We start from the raw sequence: 19,867 nt of genomic DNA, 5'->3' as shown, positions 1-19,867 counted from the left end.
TTTATATATAAACTAGTAAAAACATTGTATTTACTTTTTATTATTTAATAAAAATTAATAAAATTATAATTATTGTTATTATTATAATTATAAAATTAAATATAAATAATTTTATAATTTTACTATAATTAATTTTCATTTATAATGATTAAATTTTAAAAAATAATAAAATAAAAAGATGTTAAATTAAACAAAATGATCACTTCAATAATATTAATAAAATAATAAATTTTATTTCAAAAAATATTTAAAAAGAAAAATTAAAAAATAAATATGAAAAAAAATCCTTACATATAAATATAGGTGTATAAATTTTATTTTACATACATAAAATATATTAAATATACTAAATTTTTAAAAAATATTTAAAATTATATATTAAATTATATAAATATAAAAATATCGGAGGTCATGACTGCCTTGATCACAATAAAGGACCGCCCCTAATCACAGAATCAACTTTTAAAACCAAATATTTGAATCGCAAATAAGAAAACTCCAAAAAGTACTGAATATCTCAGGTCAAGGTCTCTTTGTTCTAATAAAATTTTTTTAATGACTGAATCAAAATTTATATTTTTTATTATAAATGAGAGATATATGACATCCTCTACACCAAAATAATTTTATCAATTAAAAAAAGTAAGAATTAAGTTCCTAAGATTTGAATACGTTGAAATGATATTTTAGGAAGATATAATTTTAAACAATTTTAATTAATCAAAAATTTTGTTTAAATTGATTAAAATATAACTAAAAAGAAAAATTAATATTTTAGTCATTTTAGTCAATTAAATTTAAGATCAAGAACATTTTTAATTGATTAAAATGTATACATTGATTTTCCTTATTCTTATAAATAAAAATATATGTATTGGTTTTTTTATATTTTACTTTTACATATTAAGAAAATATGTGAGTTTAGAGTGTGTAATTCTAAATGTGTTCATTTTTAATTAACTATGTATATTCATATAATTTATGTTTCTTTTCCTTTCTCCATACAAAAACCAGTACACTTGATTGAATTCTAAATATTTATAATTTATGTAAGTTGAGAGTGTGTAATTCTAAATATTTTATAATATGTACCATGATTGAATTTTTTTTTTTCTCTAAATCAATTTTTATCTAATGAATGTTTTTAAAAGTGTTTACTATTAATGCTCCATATATAAAAGTTGTGTAGTTTTAACCTTTTAATCTGGACTCTCAAATAGCACAGCTAATTATGAATTAAATTTTGTTTATATGTGGTGAAGACTAAAAGAAAATAATGATACTTATGTGATCTAATTGCAATTCAATGAATTTAATTCACTCAATATATATCTATAATACCTAATGAGCTCGATTAACAGAATCGAAATAGCTAGGTTAGATTAAAATCACTGAATTTGTAATATTAGAGAATTAAAGGCATAGTTAAATTTTTATTTAAGTATAAGCTTAATTGAAAGCTTGAATTTGAGCTTTTAAAAAAATATAGTTCAACGTTGGAGTGGTTTAACTTATTCATAACCTAAAATTTACTCACATTATTTTATCTTTTTAACATTTTTTATTCATAAATTTTTATGCTTTCTTAAATTTACTTGTAAAAGAGACCTATTTTTTCTAATATTATTCCCCTCTTTAACTTTTACTAACATAAGAAAATATAAAAATAGCAAATAAAAATATTTTTTTAAAACATTTACGAAAATATTTTCACATTAATAGTGGGATATATTTAATTTTTTTTAGTATCTACGTATAATTACTCATACATATAATTATTTTAATTTAATCAATACCTTCAAATTTAAACATAAAACTTTAACTATTAAATATTTTTCAAAAACAATGTATCCATTTAAATGTAAATGCGGAGTAAAACTACCACTCATAATGCGGTTTGTCACCAATCTTAATTAATTTTAAATTTGATTTAAAATAAATAAGGAAGAATAGAATTTGGAAAACATTTCTAAAAATAAAGAACACAAAACAGGGATATTAATGTTTAATGCGAATTTTTAATAACAAAAATTTTAAGATATTAGACTTTTTATTAATAAGTTTAGACTTGTCTATAATATGTATGACTTGTAAAATATTGATATGAATACTAGAATAGGAATTGAAAATCTATGTTTTAATGTTTTTCAATATTAATTTGATGAATGAAATATAGTTTTAATGAAGTCTTTACCACGTAAAAGCTTTCACCAATTTATTCTATACATCAATTATTTTCAAATTTTTAGTCTTAATCATTAAATAATCATAATTTTTCTTAACACCACGAATCGTATATAAACTTATACGATTTAATACACTTATGAATAATGTAAAAAAGGAAAATTGAAAAATTGAAATGAAGTAAACCCATTTTAGGAAGCTTCTACTTAAGATAAATTAATCCGGTAATTACTTTTTTCTCGTCAATAAAGTTCTTAGTCCACTTTGTTCAGACTTTAAAGATAAACACTAATTAAAAGTGAGGAACACAGCCTACACGACATAATATATAAGGAGTAACATAACTTCAATCGTGAACAAGCTTTCCACACAAAACTCAGACTCCTCTGCAGATTGAGCTTGCAGTATCTTCAATGGCACATAGCACTGCTTCCAGTGACAGTGTTTATCAACACATTGCTATCACTTCATATAATTATAACTCTTCAGAGAATCAGTTTTTGTACTTTTCATACCTTCAGGATGATGATGCACAAACTGCATCTAAAAGGGTATTATTTTTTCTCATGCATGCAAACTATGATATCAGTAGTATATTCAATTTCTCTACCTCCACCCACATTGCATTTTTCCATTTTCTTTTTTATTTTGCACAGAATCTCCATGGTTATGCACTTTTTTTTTGTTTTTATCGAGTGTCATCAGAGAGTTGAATTCACCACCTCTTCTATTCTGTTTATTTTTCAAATTCATCGAATGAACTTTATTATTTTTAAATATTAATGAGAAAAATCGAATTCATAACTTTTCCAACTACGTTTTTTCTTATTTTGTGTACAGGCCCTGAAAGAATTTTCCGAGCTTCCACCACCTCTTGGGTTGAAATTCACTTTGACTCCTGAAATGATGCAACCAAGTGAAGTTGCAGCAGCAAACAAGGTTGAGAAACTGAAGGCTGTGCAGTTTCCAATGAACATGCTCAGAATCGGGTACTTTATGGTACGTAATTAATTATCATATAATACTTGTAGCTCAAATGTAGAATGTTGAATTAATGCAGATACAAAATTGTTTTCTGTAATCACTGACCCTTCAATTCAAAATTCACTTGGGATGAGTAATTTAACAGCACCTGCAAAAATTTTGAAGTGCAGTTTAGAAGTTTAAATAAAAACTATAAATAGAATGATGTATATGAATTTTATGATGCAGATTGAGGCTAAATATCCTTATGAATTGGTAGCAAAGTGTTATTACGCAAGACAAAAGTTGATGTGGGAGATATTACACGATGGTTTGAAGTACAAAATTGAAATACAGTATCAGAATATTTCAGCCATTCGAGCTGTTATCGAGGAACACTCACCTGGAGTTTTGGAAATCGAGGTATTTTTCCTTTGGACACTATTTTGACACTATTTTTTTTCTTATTATTATTTGACATTATTTATTATTATTATTTCTTTTTTCTTTTTTTTAAATATAAAAATTAACTTTTATCTTTGTACAAATTATCAAATAGTGTCAAACAACATTTTTTTTTCTTTTTCTTTTAGTAATATTTCAAAAGAAGAAAATGTGGAAAGAGAAAAACTATAGATTGAAGGTTTACATATACAATTTGATTTAAAATGTTAATTGATAAGATGTTGATCTTAATTATTATGAAATGGATAATAAAATAATAGGGTAGGAAAGTAAAGAAGTGGAAAGTGGGCCAAGATAAATAAAAGATGCAATTGCAATGTCACGTTGCCACTTGAGCTCTTCATTTATTATTCATAAATTAAATATTTAAATTGATAATATCTACCACAAAAAGTATGCACATTAAAATAACCACAAAGCAAGCTCAATGGATAATGAGTCCAAGTAAATCCAATCATCATTCAGGATCAGTCAACAATTTCATTCCTTCTTCCATTATTTTATTTGAATCAGTACAATATTTAAAAGTATAATTAAGTGTAGAATGTTTATACATACAAGAAATATATCGTCATTGTATTTCAAAAGCAGTCATTTTTTTGTTGGTAATTAGAACGAAACATTGTTTAAAATCGTCAGTAAAAGAATATTAAGTTAAACCTAAGATAATATACTGTAATTTAAAAAACAGGGGTTATAATTTAAAAATTATATGTTAGGAATCCAAGTGTGAGTCTAAATCTACGAAAGTAGAGCACTATATAAGAATAAAGACTCATAAACTCATTGGCTTAAGATTTTGGATTGAGAGTGATTCCAGTGTCTTATGTGGTTAAGTTCATATCTCGATCTCCCAGTGAAATCCCCTATGTAAAACCTGACATTATAAACATAAACAAACATAATTAGGTTGGTTATTTTATTATTTTTTCAAATGGATTTCTTGACCTAACCGTTTTAGTGATTAAAATAGCTTAACGATGAATCTTATGTCCATAAAACTATTTCCCTTACAGTTAGACAAAATTCCATCATTCTTTCGGGAAATTGAACCAAAGCCCAAAAAACATACAATGTGGACCATATCCAATGACTTCACCAATGGTCAAGCTTCACAATACAGGTATCTTTTCAGTCTTTCTGCATTTTTTTTTTCTTTTTATTCCTATGTTCAATTCAAAATTATATCTTCTGCTCACAGATTTGGTCCATCTTTTTAAAGTTAAAAAATAATTTTGAGAGCATGTTTTCAGATTTTAATTAAAACTGAATTTTTTTTATTTAGTTATAATTATAAAAATGCACGTTTGATTTTGAATTAAATATATTTTAGTCTTTAAATTTTAACACAATTAAAATTCGTGACTGTAAGATACTTTGATACAATCTGGTTCTCAAATTTAAAACTTAAAAAATAAATGGATTTGTAATACTCAAAATAACTATATTTATTTATTTATTTTTTAAGTTTAAAAATTCAAATATATCAAAGTTTTTAACGGATAAATATCAACGGAAGACTAAAAATATATTTAATTTTTTATTTTTAACCACAGTTATAATTCGAACTAGTCTATGGTGGTGATAAACATTGATTTTCAGGAGGCACTATCTTGAATTTCCAGCTGGAGTTCTTGACCAACACTACATGAAGCTATTGCAAAGCGATAAGCGATTGCTAGAATTAAGCAGAAGAAGTTTTCCAAGTTCACATTCTGCTTATTTTAATTTGCATTTAGATGAAGGAACCACTCAATTTTCTATTGCTCATGATCTGCATCACATTGTCTACCCCTACTCCCTTAGCCTCTGAACATGTGCTTTTGTAATTCTCCATGCTTCATATTTTTCGATGAAAAACTTTTTCATCTTTCTAAATTTTCTTGCCATTTAGTAAAAAAAAAGGGTGCATTTCTTTTTCATTTATTAATTTTATATTATCATCATATACACATCTAGCCTACTTAGCTCAACAACTAAAAGAATACTAAAAAAGATACACCCATGAAATAAAATAATCACTATTATTTAATCACATTTTTTTTAATCTTTTTGCATAACTGGGCTAAAAAATATTCCTACCATAATTTGTAATTAAGTCACCTTTTTTTCTGAATGAATAAAAATCATACTTGTTAACTAACTTGTCAGCTTTTTTTTCTTACGATTTTTAAAATTATCATTATACCATTCACAATGGTGACTATAAAATTATTTTTTTTGAAAATCTCAACAAATTTTTGAGAGTTTCTAAAACATAATTCTTTAGGACAAGATTTTAAAAACAGAATTTTTTATTATAGAATTTCCAAAATAATATTTATGAAATATATAATATATATTCTAGATCGAGCTTTCTAAAATACGAATAAATTTTTCAGAACTAATTTTTCAAAATAAAATTTTTGGAATAATATATGTAATACATTCTGGAGCAGAATTTTTGAAATAAGATTTTTGAAACAAATTTTTCAAATCATAAGAAATCTTTTATAAAATGAACTTTGAAGAATAAGTAGCCCAACGTGTTACCTTCTTATCATCTTTTTCTTCCTCTCAGAATATGATGGAAAACAGAAATGTCCCATAGAAGAAGTCACGAAGAAAATTGAGGAAGAAAAAGACAACCTGTTAACATCGATAAAGTCAAAATAATTCTATTCAAATCATACTTTATAATTGTATTCGTTTTGCCGAACGTTGTACTTCTAAACAGTTGTAATGATGAATTGATAAGAGTTACTTATGGTGTCAAATCCTCTCCATTTCTAAGGTAAAATGGACATCTCCATGTGAGTAAATCACCATCAAAAAACGACAGGGTGAGATTTAATTTCTTTCCACCAGAAGGCTTCATAAGCAAGATCAAATATAGAAAAGAAAATAACCAAGACACTCAACTCTATAAATAAACAAATCTGCAAAGGTCCCGAATCTCAAATGGTGTTACCTATATGATCGATAAAATAAATTAAAGCAAGTTGAAGTTAAGTATAAGTAACAAAAAATATATAACATGATCGAATTAGTTCAAGGATAAAGAAAACCTTTAGATAATTTGTTGTGTGTAAAACTTATATAACACACGCGCACACACATATAATATATATTAAACTATTATCATTGAAGAAAAAAATGAGATCAAATAAACCTCTAGAGTATTATCTTGTTATTTCCTATTCTATTATAAATGCTATTACCTTTTAAAAATGACCCTTCTTGTTTTAGCTTGAACAATTTGGTAAGCTACAGCCCTTATAGGTATGAAGTTTTCAAAACTTCGTTTGAAATTTTAAAAACTATTAAAAGATGCGTTAAGTCTTGTACAGAGTCTTGAGGGTATCCTCGGCTTAATTCTTCAAAGAGACGTTAAGGCCTTCGCCCCTTAAATTGACTCTGCAACAGATTTGAGTTTTTCTTAATAATGATAAAATGACAAGCATGAGACAGACGAATCAGTCCTGACCCGTATATTGCATTGTCTTCAAAGAACAAGGAATGTATTCCTGACACCCTTCTTCTGCACATACCTAGCCATGCAGTATGTTTATATACGTGTGTATTTGGGTTGGTAACTCTAAACCTAGTTTCGTTTATTAATTCACACCAACACACAGATATATATATATATATATATATATATATATATATATATATATATAGAGAGAGAGAGAGAGAGAGAGAGAGAGAACAAAAAGACACGTACATTCAGTTATTAAGCAGACTACTCTTCAACCTATCCTTTAAGTGTGTATCAAAAATGAATTTTAACTGGATAAGTTGTGTTATTGTCAATATTGGAATATTCTCCCTCGAACGTAAACACTCCCTGGCCATGCCTCAAAAAAAACAGCCATCCCCTCAAATATAAATATACATGTTATTACATTGGAATGCCCAATAGATGAATGAAACACCAAAAGCAATTGGTACTAAATTAATATAGTACAAAATTCAGCTGGTTCCCAGCTCCACAAAGAACTGGTTCATCTCAAGATACTACAGGGCATTAGTGACTTACTTTATATTCTGAGATTGCTCATCACCAAAAGCCAAATCAAATATCTGCATGTAGTCATCAACAAAATGAACATCAAGACCTTCTTTCACATTAGGAGCTAGCTCGTCAAAATCTCTCCTGTTAGCCGAAGGCAATATAATAGTCTTAACTTCACTCCTTCTTGCGGCTATTGTTTTCTCTTTAACCTGCAATTTTAACAGCATTACAGGAGTTTCAGACACAGAATGTACAGAAAAGAATTCACAGCAGAAAACATTGAGGGGGTAGCTGCTGATGAATAATCAGTTGGCTGGGCAACCATTACTAGAGGACTCGTTTTTTGAACTTCAAGTAATTTAGTAGGCGAATAGATACTGAAAGGAAGGGGCAACTCATCTAGGATACACTACTTTAGTTATTGAAATAAATATAACAACCTTCACAAAACAAAAAAATGACATAACTTGAAAACCAATAGCATCTAAAGATTCCCAGAAGTTTCTGCATCTACAAGTTACGAACAATAATATTGTAATAGAAGGTATTTCTCAACATACCCCGCCAATGGGAAGAATTTTCCCTGTTAGTGTCACTTCACCAGTCATTGCTAGATCCTTCTTCACAAGCTTCTTCATGGCAAGGGACAACAGAGAAGTGATCATTGTGCAACCAGCACTTGGTCCGTCCTTTGGTGTAGCTCCTACAGGGACATGGAGGTGTAGTTTTGAATTTGCAAAGAAACGATTTTCTGGTTCTTTTTCCAGTAGTATTGCTCTGGCAACTGTATGAGCTATCTGAGCACTTTCTTTCATCACGTCTCCCAATTGACCAGTGAGGTGCAGTGCTCCTTTTCCCTCCCCTTCCTCGACAAAGGTAGTTTCTATATACAGTGTGGAACCCCCCATTGAAGTCCAGGCAAGACCCATCACAACACCAATAGGTGTCTGATCATAGATGCGATCAGCATGGAAGACAGGCTTGCCTACAAAGTCAGTTAAATTTGATTCATCAACCAATACCTTTTCAATTTCCTTGTCTTCCTCACTTTCTTTCGCAACCTGCAAAATTAAGATACATATATAAAAGTAATTAGAGATCCATATATACATAATAAAAGAGAGAGAGTTATCATGTTACGCCTAGAGTAACTTTAAGAGAGTCACTCTTCATCTTCCTTCACTTTCTTTTAGATTCTGTTCGTTTGAAGGAAAAGTGTAGTGTGAAAAGTGTCTGGTGCTGGAAAATGAGTAGAAAGAAAGCATTTCCCTTGTTTGGTAAAGAAATGTCAATTTCCATTGGGTCTTACATGCTTTATTTTCCTCTTAGATACAAGGAGAAAATAGTGGAAAGTGTATATAAAACTTATAATTTTCAAAATTATCTCTCTCATCTCTTTCCATAATAAATGCACGAGTAACTTTTTAATTGTACAATTATTTAATTTTAATTTATTTATTATTTTTTAAATGACATCTATCCTTTATTTTCATATCACTTTCTCCTTAAAGAATAAGCAAATTTTTTCACTTTATTTCATCTCTTTTTTTCCTCAAGCTTTCTTTCATTTTCCTTCCTTGCAACAAAAATAGGGTTCACCTAATGGTTAAAATAAAGTCACCTATTATAATCAGTAAATAAAAGAAAATAAAAGGTTAAGATGATCAATAATTCTAAGAGTAACTTAATCCCTCCTCATTGTTCTTAAATGACATCTATCCTTTATTTTCATGTCATTTTCTGCTTAAAGAATAAGCAAATTTTTTCACTTTATTTCATCTCTCTTTTTTCCCCTCACGCTTTCTTTCATTTTCCTTCCTTGCAACAAACATAGGGTTAACCTAATGGTTTAAAATAAAGTCACCTATTACAATCATTAAATAAAAGAAAAAAAAGGTGAGGATGATCAATAATTCTTAAGAGTAACTTGATCCCTTCTCATTGTGTGTGGGCGCTTGTGTGTGTTTATATGTATGCACATATGTACATACATAAACTTGTATATTTGTGTGTGTGTGTGTGTGCGCATACACATGTGTATATATATATATATATATGTGTGTGTGTGTAAGCATACATGTGTGTATATGTATGCATGCATATATATATATATATATATATATATATATATATATATATATATATATATATATGAAAAGTCAATCTGTGACTATACTGAGCAACAAAAATATTTATCAGGTTTCCAAGGAAAAAAATCAAACTACAAAGTTTGTGCAGATGGCTTTTACCAGTAAAAAACTTTTGTACCAAACTACAAGGTTGTACACTGGTAAAAGACAAAAATGAATGCAAATAGTTCTTATAAATAAAAAAAAAAAAATATCACTCTTTATAGAAGCGAGAAATTGACTGAGAGTTAAACTACCTCAAGAATTTGCGATTGATCAGATGATAGACCTATTTGCACCTTGTCAACGTCATCACAAGTTTCACCCACTTTTTCAGTATCACTACCCTCTACCAACTCAGAGTTCTCCTTTTGAACTGTATCTACACCCAATTCATCGGAGTCTACTTTGTCTTTCATTGGTTCCATACTCTGAGCACTACGAATGGTAGCATCAACAGTTTCTCCTTGTCTCACAAGTTGTAATGCTATCTGTCACACAAGCAGAACATTTCTGGTAACAGATAACTGAAGCATTTATAAATTCAAATTCAGATTTAGTGATGATCTCGTTCAGTAAAAATTCAAAACAAATCATGAGCGTTGGTCATTTCAACCACGCAAACAATATAGTGTAGTGTCAGTGACTAAGTTTTTACCACTAAAAAAATAAAATTAAAGAGACCTTTCGGTAAATTTTCTCTATGTGCTTTTGAAGGTTTCTGACCCCAGCTTCTCGGCAGTAATTTTCGATTAGGGAAAGAAGAGCAGCATCAGTCACTTCCACCTGAAGCAAAGAGTTTGTTAAGTCAACATTTTGCGGAATGAAAGGCAATAAACGTTGGCATTATTATGCTTGTAATAACACTATGTTAAGACCTTCAATATCCCATTTTATGAAGGAGACGGAACAAAAAAGATAAATACCTGTTCAGGCTTTATTCCACAAGCTTCTCGAGTGCTTTTCTCCAGATAATCTCTAGCAATGTGCATTTTCTCATCAGTAATATACCCAGCAATAGCAACAACCTCCATTCTATCCAACAGAGGATTGGGTATCATTTCCACAACGTTTGCAGTGCAAACAAAAAGAACCTGCAGTGAGATTTCCAACGCATTCATAAGTATCAGTAAACTCAAGCCCATTCTAAGAACAACCAACCAGCAATGAACACAATGAATAATCCATGCACAAATGCTGACTATACCACAACCTCACTATTAAGGATTTAGATTGTCAAATAAAATACCTTCGATAGATCAATGGGAACATCAAGATAGTGGTCCAGAAAATTAGCATTCTGCTCTGGATCCAAAAGCTCTAACAAAGCACTTGCTGGATCACCAGCATGTCCCCTGCCCAACTAACAATTGAACAGAAACAGAAAACAATAATTAATACTTAAATCAGCATTCTCATTAAAGATTTACAAGATTACAAACCATAGTAAATTTAGGGAAACTGAAATGCGCACATTATATTTATTAGGGTCAGTAGAGCTCATACCAACACAGAATATAACAGGAAATCAGAAAATAAATTAATAATATTACTCAGCTAAAAATATTTAACCATTTAGAGATGTATTACTTTGTCAATCTCATCGATCAAAACAAGGGGGTTGGCTGTGCCCACGTTTTTAAGGCATTGTACCATCTTCCCTGGCATTGCACCGATATAGGTTCGACGATGACCCTGTAAAATACAACATTGAGTATTCAGAAGATCACATCATATGTTGCTAATGAACTTGTTTATATAATTCAATTGCAATAGGGAAACAGAGACTTTAGCAACCTTGATTTCAGCCACGTCAGCTAATCCTCCTACAGAAAATCGGAAGAACTTACGGTTCAAGGCACGTGCAATTGAACGACCAATACTTGTTTTGCCCACTCCAGGTGGACCAGAAAGACAAATAATTTTCCCTGCATATATCACAAAGATCACGAACCACGTCCCACTTTTTGAACAAGCAAAGATTTAAAGGCCAAAGTCTCAACTTCAAACAAATGTGTTATTAGCATGCTACAGTCAATATCTTAAAACCATTCTAACAATAATCAAAACCGAATAGATAAAAGGGCAACTTTTTACCAATATAAAAGCCAAAATTACTAAAATTTCTTAGAAAATCTATATTAGTTAAAACAAATAATATCATACTGCATAGCATGGTTGCCCTGCTATAAAATACTTCATATATATATAATTATTATGAAGATATATCATTTACAGAAATTTAATACTACCTAATTAAAGCAACTCACCCATTCGAATTCTGAAAAATAATGGAATAGAGTATTCAGGTTAAAGTATGAATTTCGTCCCAGAACTTTACACCCTTCCTCATCTTAGTGCCCTCATGAAACATGATTACATTGAGGATTCAGCATACATTATTACATTGAACATGATTACCTTGTGAAGTTCCTCTTAATTTCCCAACGGCTATGAATTCCAGTATCCTTTCCTTCACATCAGTTAATCCATAATGGTCTTCATCAAGAATCTTTTGTGCCCGAGTAACATCAAAGTTCTCATCACTGAAATGAGAAATTAACTGATTAAAGTTCATGAAACTTGAAATAGTTTGGCGTTAACAAAACAATGAAAGTTTTAAGAAAATAAAAACGCTAGCTCATCCAAATGAACAACGCCCTTAATTGGCTATGCATGTATTTGTCACCTAAGGGCCTTTTCAAGCCCTTATTTGGCAGCTGTCCTCAATTTAAGCTGACAAACATATCTGTCCCACATAAATGGTAATGTGTGGTGTCTATATGAGGTAAACAAAGAAATCTCAAATAAATTAAATTACCCTAGCAAGAACAATAAGAATGAAATTCCACGCAAGGATACCTGTATTCACCCCAAGGCAGTGCAGTCAACCAGTCCAAGTAGTTACGGGTAACACTGAATTCACTAGAACTAGCCTCCAACAACTGTAGTTTCGCAAGTTCTTCATCTATAACTTGTAAAATATGAGGTGGGCATTTTTCTCTCTTCGGCTCAATCCTTTCCCTGAATTTACCTGAAATAAAAATCCAAATAAACGTTATGGTAAAAACAAATAACACTATAGTACACCCCAATAAACATATTCCATGAGTGAACAAGTTTAAGCTATGCAACTCAAATTCAATCTGAGAACAAGAAACATCAACCAAAAGACAAAAGAAAAGAAAATTATAAAGAATATTCCTAGACCCACTATAGTGTTGCACAAAAAAATTGAAGGAAACGGATGAAAACATAAAGAGGTCAAGATTTTAGAAATTTAGTAATCAGACTTCAACCAACTAGTGCAAGTCCTACAAGCTAAATGATCTAGCCTACTTGTATGCACACAGCATATCCATGACAAAGGTTATACAAAAGAAGCATGTTATCTTGTACTAAAACTAGATATTATAGATCAGAACCAACCAGTAAGGGCTGTTTTGTCGTCAGTCTCCAGTCCCAACTCCTGCAAACAAGAATATTAAAAGAAAATAAAATTAAGACCAATATGAAATGTAGAGCATTCAGTAAAACATATCATTGCCTTGGTGCATTTGGATAAACAACTTAATTGAACATTTCAGAAACCTCTTACTAAATAAGAGCTTGTTCAGATGATTGATTGTGAAACTTACTGGAGTATGATAAAAAGAGCTTATAATCACAAGACTAAATGAGCACCTCCCATACATATAATTTCACTCATGATAGGATGAAGTAAAATGCAACAAGTAGGATCAGATGCCAAGGTTGACAACTAAACTTGACAGGATAAACTATAAAGTCTAATGAGAAGACATATCCATAAGAAAATATGTCCAGTGATGATATATCATTCAAGCTTCCAAAGAATGAAGTTAATGACATTAAAATAAGGTCAATCATTTTTATCAGCATTTAGCGACATCATTGCTTTGCTTGCTGTTAGAAAGTAGAAACAAATTGGCTACAAGACAGACTGCAAAATTCAGAGATTAGTGCCAACACCCAATCATCTAGTGCCTGGTTGTTATCAATAAATTCATGAGCTACAATGATGCACATGGAACCAGAATTTAGAAGTAGTCAGCAGCAGAAAGAGATCATGCATAAGATACAGGTTAGCTAATTTGTTGAAGTCACGTATAGAAAGAAATAATTCAAAGAGTGTCAGACGGGGAGATTAACACAAATGATTGAATAATTGACGTGTACCTTCTTTATGGCCTTAAGTTGCTCATTTAACAAGTAACGACGCTGCTCACCACTTATCTTTTCTTCAATTGCTTTTGCAATTGATTCCTGACAAGAATAAAAAACAAGCCTTAATTATGAAAAGCTAAGTGCAAGACATACGAGGAAGCTTAAGACGTGAATAAAAAAACAAGCCTTAATATATTATGAAAAGTTCAGTGCAATACAAGGAAGCTGATGACATGATTACCTGAATCTTGCTGATTTCCATCTCTTTCTTTACCAACTCCAGTGTAAGTTTTAATCGTTTATACACCTGTTCAGGAACACAATAAATTCATCTCAAAATTATAAATTTCCAGTCTTCCATATGTTCATCTTTATATGTTAATTCAATACTAATAGAGACCATTGAATTTCCAAAGAGATTCTACCTAAGAAATTAAAACGTATTACAGCACAAAAATGGAAAATATAGTCTCACTACATCAAATCAGAGTTTCTAAGTGACAGTGCCAAAGGTAAAGTGCTCACATCTAGCTCTTCAAGAACTTGTTGGCATTGTAATTTATTTGCCCCAGATATTGCAGCACCAAAATCTGCAAGCCTTGGATAAGTAAAATCACCTATATGCTGCACAACTTAAGCAAAAGTCAATATAATAATGACAATATAAAGTATTGAACTGCAATCCGATAGTTTATTTGTAACAACCACAATATAAGTACTTCGGTAGCAATTGTTTTGAGAAATGCATTGATGTGTATATGGGAAGAATAATGACACAATCAGTATGTTTTTTGAAAATTAACAACATAATTAATAGCTTGTCAGTATGTAAACAAATAATTGTCATACAGTAATGAAAAGACAAACATCAGGGATCTTCTTAATCAGCAAATAACAAGAGAAATACAATAACTGAGAAAAATGAAACTATCACTAAATTAAAGAATTCAGTTTTTTACTCCAAGTCCAGATAACCAATACAAAAACAAGCAGCTCAAACATTATACATATAATAGACTTTCATTGACAATATTTATGTCTTTAATTGAGCACGTTAAATTGAACAAAAATTATTAACCACGACAACCATAGCAGTTTCCTGGGAAACAGGGCTAAGGGCTAATATTTATTATAAAACCTCAACCACAATACAAGTACGACTAGCATGCTCATATCACCAGAATGCAGTATATTTTACCCTCGTTCAAATCACCTTTGGGTTACCCTATGCTCATATCACCTTAGTTAACACATTGAAAAGCACATTCAATTGAATCCATGAATCAAGTTTCATTGGACTTGTTATCTGTTTCAATGGTAAAACAAACACAGCCTTGCAAAGCATCACTGCTTTAAAGAAAAATTTTAATTCATTAAATATAGAAACGCATTATGATTGAATTTGATGTTCAGAGTAAAAATGTGTTCTTGCATTCACATATATAATATTCAATAGCATCTTTATTCTATCTTACGTAAATTTAGTATTTCTAAGACTAAGTAGTTTCCTATTTCCTTAAATTTCACAATTTGTTTACTCAGTTAGGATTATGATCTAGTATTAGTACAAGTAAAGGTTCGTGCCTTTTGTTTTGTATAACATTACTGTAATATATCACAACATATGAAAATAATATCAGTGTATGTGGTGATATACTGAGAGTTGAATAGAAAGAAAAAATGCCAATAATCTATAAATCCCACAAGGAATCATTCTATAAGAGAATTGCAAGAAACTTAGTTTAAAAGTAAAGGAAAACTTCATCAAACTAAGATTCATTGTTATCACTTATCAAGATGTGTGACGGTTCATTATCAAGATATCTAAAGCATGGCTGTTAGAAATTTAAATAATAATAAATTACCCCCTCTTTACCTAATATTAACTGCTCTTGATAATCCTTTAAATTTCTTCTTTCTCAATCTACAATTTCATTGGTGGTAAGATTATCACAAAGATTGACATTAACTATTCTTTCATATTTGACAAGGCTTTTTTTTGGACAATAGAAGAATGAAACAACTAAACCTAGGAAGAATATTAGGGTAGTTTGCAAGCAATGTAGAGCCAATCCATTGGAGAGTTTCCACACAGACACAGTGTGTGTGTCAACTTCCAAAATTTCTAAAAAACTAATGCAACCAAACCTAGGCATAGCACAACTCTAATCATGTCCTCCAATTCCATGTTCCAATAAACACTTAAAGAGAAGGGTCCAAACCTTAGTGTAAGTCTGAACATGATCTCTCCAAAGGGAACTTGTTTTAAGAACATCTCTTAGGGTTGATATAACCTCAAAAGATGTGGCCTTAATAATATCATCATCTTTATTATAAGTTTTATCCTGCACCACCATGTAAAACCTGATAAGAGAATAGATAATTTGATAGAAATGTGTCAGTTTAACAGAAAAAAATGAGGAAAACAGTAGACAAAGACATACCTTGAGATGATCAACTTTTACAGTTAGAGGATCCTCACTAACCTGCAGAACAGATAAGGTTTCAGTTCAAAATAAACATCAAAATACTTTAGCTACATATTACATACACAAAAATCATTATCATAAACCAGAACCACAGTGAATAATAAAACTCATATATGTTATACTGGCACAATAACATAATTAAACACTGATCTTTATTAATTTCAGCATGTTCAACTAACCATCTCTGTTATGCGTAGACGCCGGTGACCAATCAGGATCACCTGATCCCCATGGATACTTGAAATCTGTAATTCAAAAGGGGAATAGTAAAAGAATGTGAGGTACTTAATAAAGTTATACAAGCTACTGAAGGCATAAAAAAACTAAGCCAGATACTGACTAAATCACATACCTGAGCAAGAGTCCCAACTTCATGAAGACGGTTAAATAACTCTTTTCCTTTTAAATCATATACATTTTTATCTGTGTCGGAGCTAGACACTACACTAGGATCAGCCTCTGGCTCATCCTTAAGGAGGAAAGCACCAGCATAAGGGGCCTGTCGTTCTCGACTTTCTTGTAAAGCAGCCAATAATTTGGGATCCTAGAAGCATTATAAAAATACTCATTAAAAACTGGATAACCACACGTTCCCTTTTCAAGTTACATTCAATCAAATCCTCACCATACAAGCACTGATCATTGATAACAAATCGCTTATGATTCGCCCATAAGCATGTCATGAGAAATGAAACATAATTTACTCGTCATTCTAGAAACTCACCATACCTTAACAAATATTGGCATGTAAAATCCTGGGAAAAGCGGTCTGTGGATCAATGGTAATGCCAAAACCTGTTCCAAAGATAAAGAGAAAACACGAATATTCAGAATCTTGAGTTATCAAGAAAACTGACAGAGACTTCATTCACAAGCTCCCAATGTTTTGTTTTAACAAACATATAAAAATTAAATAACACAGGAAAATGTTGATACAGTCATTGCTTTATTTCCATAATAGGGTGTGGCAGCACTGTAATGCACCTCAAAAATTACTGGAATAGCCTTGACATGAAGTAGCATAACAAGAACAGTAGGACTTTCAAGCAGTCAACACACAAACATTGAATTTAAATCCTCCCAAAACCTCCCCAATGATTAATAAAAAAGTCACCCTCCAATCCAAGAAGAGACAAATTTTCCAACAAGCTCGTATTGAAGAAATGAGGAACAGAAAACCCTAATGATCTTAACATATATTAGCTGAAGGGAAAAGACTCCAGTAGCTCAATAAATAAAATAACTACTGCACAGACACTTGAAACAATTATTCAGCTCAGACTTGTGACAATGGTCAACTAGCAACTTTTGATAAACTTCACAAATTACAAAATCATGCTAAACGCCTCTTTAGATTATCTTTTTCTATAAGAACTTCTAGAAGTTGAAAATAAGAAAAAAATATACAAACTTCTTTATAAGCTAAAATTAGTTTATGCACTAGTAAAAAAGAAAGAAATTTATATCACAAGGTTTCTCCAAATTAGTTCATACATAAACAAAGTATAACTAGTAAATTGTAAAGAAGTTTATTTTATTTTATTGCTTTTCTTCTTCTCCTCCTCCTGTATTCGTAAAAAAGTTTATCCAAAAACATCCTAGGAGTAAAATAAGGCCCTAGGTGGATAAATTTCTTTGTACACACTAACAGAGAAAGAAAAAATGAAATACGAATCAAGATATATCCCTAACTTGACATTTTAACCGCATGCGAATTGTTAAATTTCGCAACAGATTTTGGGAGAAATTGAAACAATTGAGCAACTAATAATAGCAGTAACTACAATCAGAAACTAACAGTGAGATAATCCTCGGGTCTGGGATATGTGGGAACGATGGCGGAGCCCTTTGACTGGGACTCCTCGGCCGCTTTGACTCCAGCGTCAACTACTTGATCAGAGCCGTCACCGGAATCGGAACAGAAAAAATACCTGCCTCCAACGTCGGTGTTTCTACGGCTTAACCCGCCGAGAGAACCGAGCACTCTGAGCAACGGCGAAGCAGAATCGTGCGCGGGACGAAGCACCGTGGGGTGCAGCCTGTGGATGCGCGAGGACGAAATGAGCTTCAACATTGGCTTCGTTAATGGGATGAATGAAGGAATGGGGCTTTGAAAATTGAAGGTCAGTTCATGCCCTAGCTAGGTTAGATAAGGTTTAGCTGACAAAATGGGATTTTACACTGCGCAAAACGAGACCGCCATTGATGCTGCTGAAAACGACGAGGGCTGAGTTGTGTTCTTTCATCCACCTTTGTTAAAGCCCTTCATAAACCCTCGTCTGACATATTTACGAAAATAACCTTTTTCTTGCAGTACAAGAACAGTTTGATCCTCAGTTGACAAAGGTGGGTTAAGAATCCTGTTATGTGTAAAATAAATTCTTCATCTTCGAATTATTAGATAAAAAGTAGTTCTGTAATATTTAAAATTAATCTCTTATCAATATTATTTAAATTGCAATGCTCGTATGTTATTTAATTTTTTTTAATATGTTTTTAATATTTTTGAGCCTATATACGTAATATATATTATATTGATATTTCAATGTTATTTAATAAATTATTATAAAATATATGTTAAATAAATTTAATAAAATTATATTAAAAAAATTAAATTTGTACAATTCTAAAATTAAAAGACTAAATTTGATCATAATTTTAAAAATGAACTAATTTTCATTTTCATCTGATTGAAGCATAAAATCATATTTAAATTTTTTTTTATAAACCTAAAATTAAGAAAAAAATCCTAATAAACCTGAAGGAGATATATTTACTCGAATAGGCTCATCCGCAATGTTCATACAGAGAGTGAGACTAATGCTTTGCAGAGTTTTTTTTATGTATTTAAAATACTTTGAGTTTCAAAAAATAATAATTTAAAATAATAAAGTTAATGTTGAGGGTATTAAAATGGGGATTTCGAAAGAAGATATCGAGATAAAGATATATAGAAATGAATTACGTGTGATGTAAATAAGAGAAGATGTGAAAAACTAAAGGAAATCAAGACATGGAATCAAAAAATATATTAAAATAAGGGTGTTGAAGTGAACAAATAATAATCGAGAATTTCAAATGATGCATCAAGAAATATGTCATCGAGAAAGGTTTATATTGGACATGATCGAAGAAAATAGATAATGCTACATCAAAACGAAAATTAACCTATGATAATTGTTACGAAACATTTGATGAATAGGAAGAACTAATACAATGATGAGAGCGTTCTTGAAGCCGTTATTACACTTCATGTATTTTTACTTTATTTTACTTGAAGTTAACGGTGAAAAATTGTAAATTAGAGGTAACAAATTGTTATTACACTTCAAATACTATGAGAACATTGTGGAAAGGAAAAATAGCAAATTCAATGAGGATTTTTACAATTTTGTTCGTTGTTTCTGTAAATTTTTCATATCAATTTATGTTTTAACTTTGATATACTGTATGGT

At 30.5% G+C, this 19,867-nt stretch overlaps 2 protein-coding genes across 2 annotated transcripts; one reads left to right on the top strand and one right to left on the bottom strand.

The window, feature by feature from the left end:
* The first annotated feature begins 2,547 nt into the window (after positions 1-2,547).
* LOC114192542 (uncharacterized) lies at positions 2,548-5,534 on the top strand. Its single transcript, XM_028082293.2, has 5 exons — positions 2,548-2,735; positions 3,025-3,183; positions 3,397-3,570; positions 4,629-4,735; positions 5,215-5,534. Exons 1-5 carry the CDS (start codon positions 2,598-2,600, stop codon positions 5,423-5,425), a joined length of 789 nt encoding a protein of 262 aa, XP_027938094.2. The 5' UTR covers positions 2,548-2,597; the 3' UTR covers positions 5,426-5,534.
* A 1,766-nt stretch (positions 5,535-7,300) lies between these two features.
* LON1 (lon protease 1) lies at positions 7,301-18,665 on the bottom strand. Its single transcript, XM_028081040.2, has 20 exons — positions 18,211-18,665; positions 17,142-17,207; positions 16,765-16,956; positions 16,592-16,657; positions 16,368-16,409; positions 16,146-16,268; positions 14,449-14,547; positions 14,165-14,230; positions 13,936-14,022; positions 13,168-13,207; positions 12,601-12,772; positions 12,160-12,284; positions 11,536-11,666; positions 11,329-11,433; positions 10,988-11,101; positions 10,665-10,832; positions 10,423-10,524; positions 9,996-10,229; positions 8,170-8,670; positions 7,301-7,818 (listed from the first exon to the last, which is right to left on the bottom strand). Exons 1-20 carry the CDS (start codon positions 18,484-18,486, stop codon positions 7,630-7,632), a joined length of 2,898 nt encoding a protein of 965 aa, XP_027936841.2. The 5' UTR covers positions 18,487-18,665; the 3' UTR covers positions 7,301-7,629.
* Between the last annotated feature and the right edge of the window lie 1,202 nt (positions 18,666-19,867).

This window comes from Vigna unguiculata, chromosome 7 (assembly GCF_037176805.1).
Source record: "Vigna unguiculata cultivar grain cowpea cultivar isolate G323 ecotype 2 chromosome 7, ASM3717680v1, whole genome shotgun sequence".
Classification (NCBI taxonomy): Eukaryota; Viridiplantae; Streptophyta; class Magnoliopsida; order Fabales; family Fabaceae; genus Vigna; species Vigna unguiculata.
This window is presented reverse-complemented; position numbering and strand designations above follow the sequence as displayed.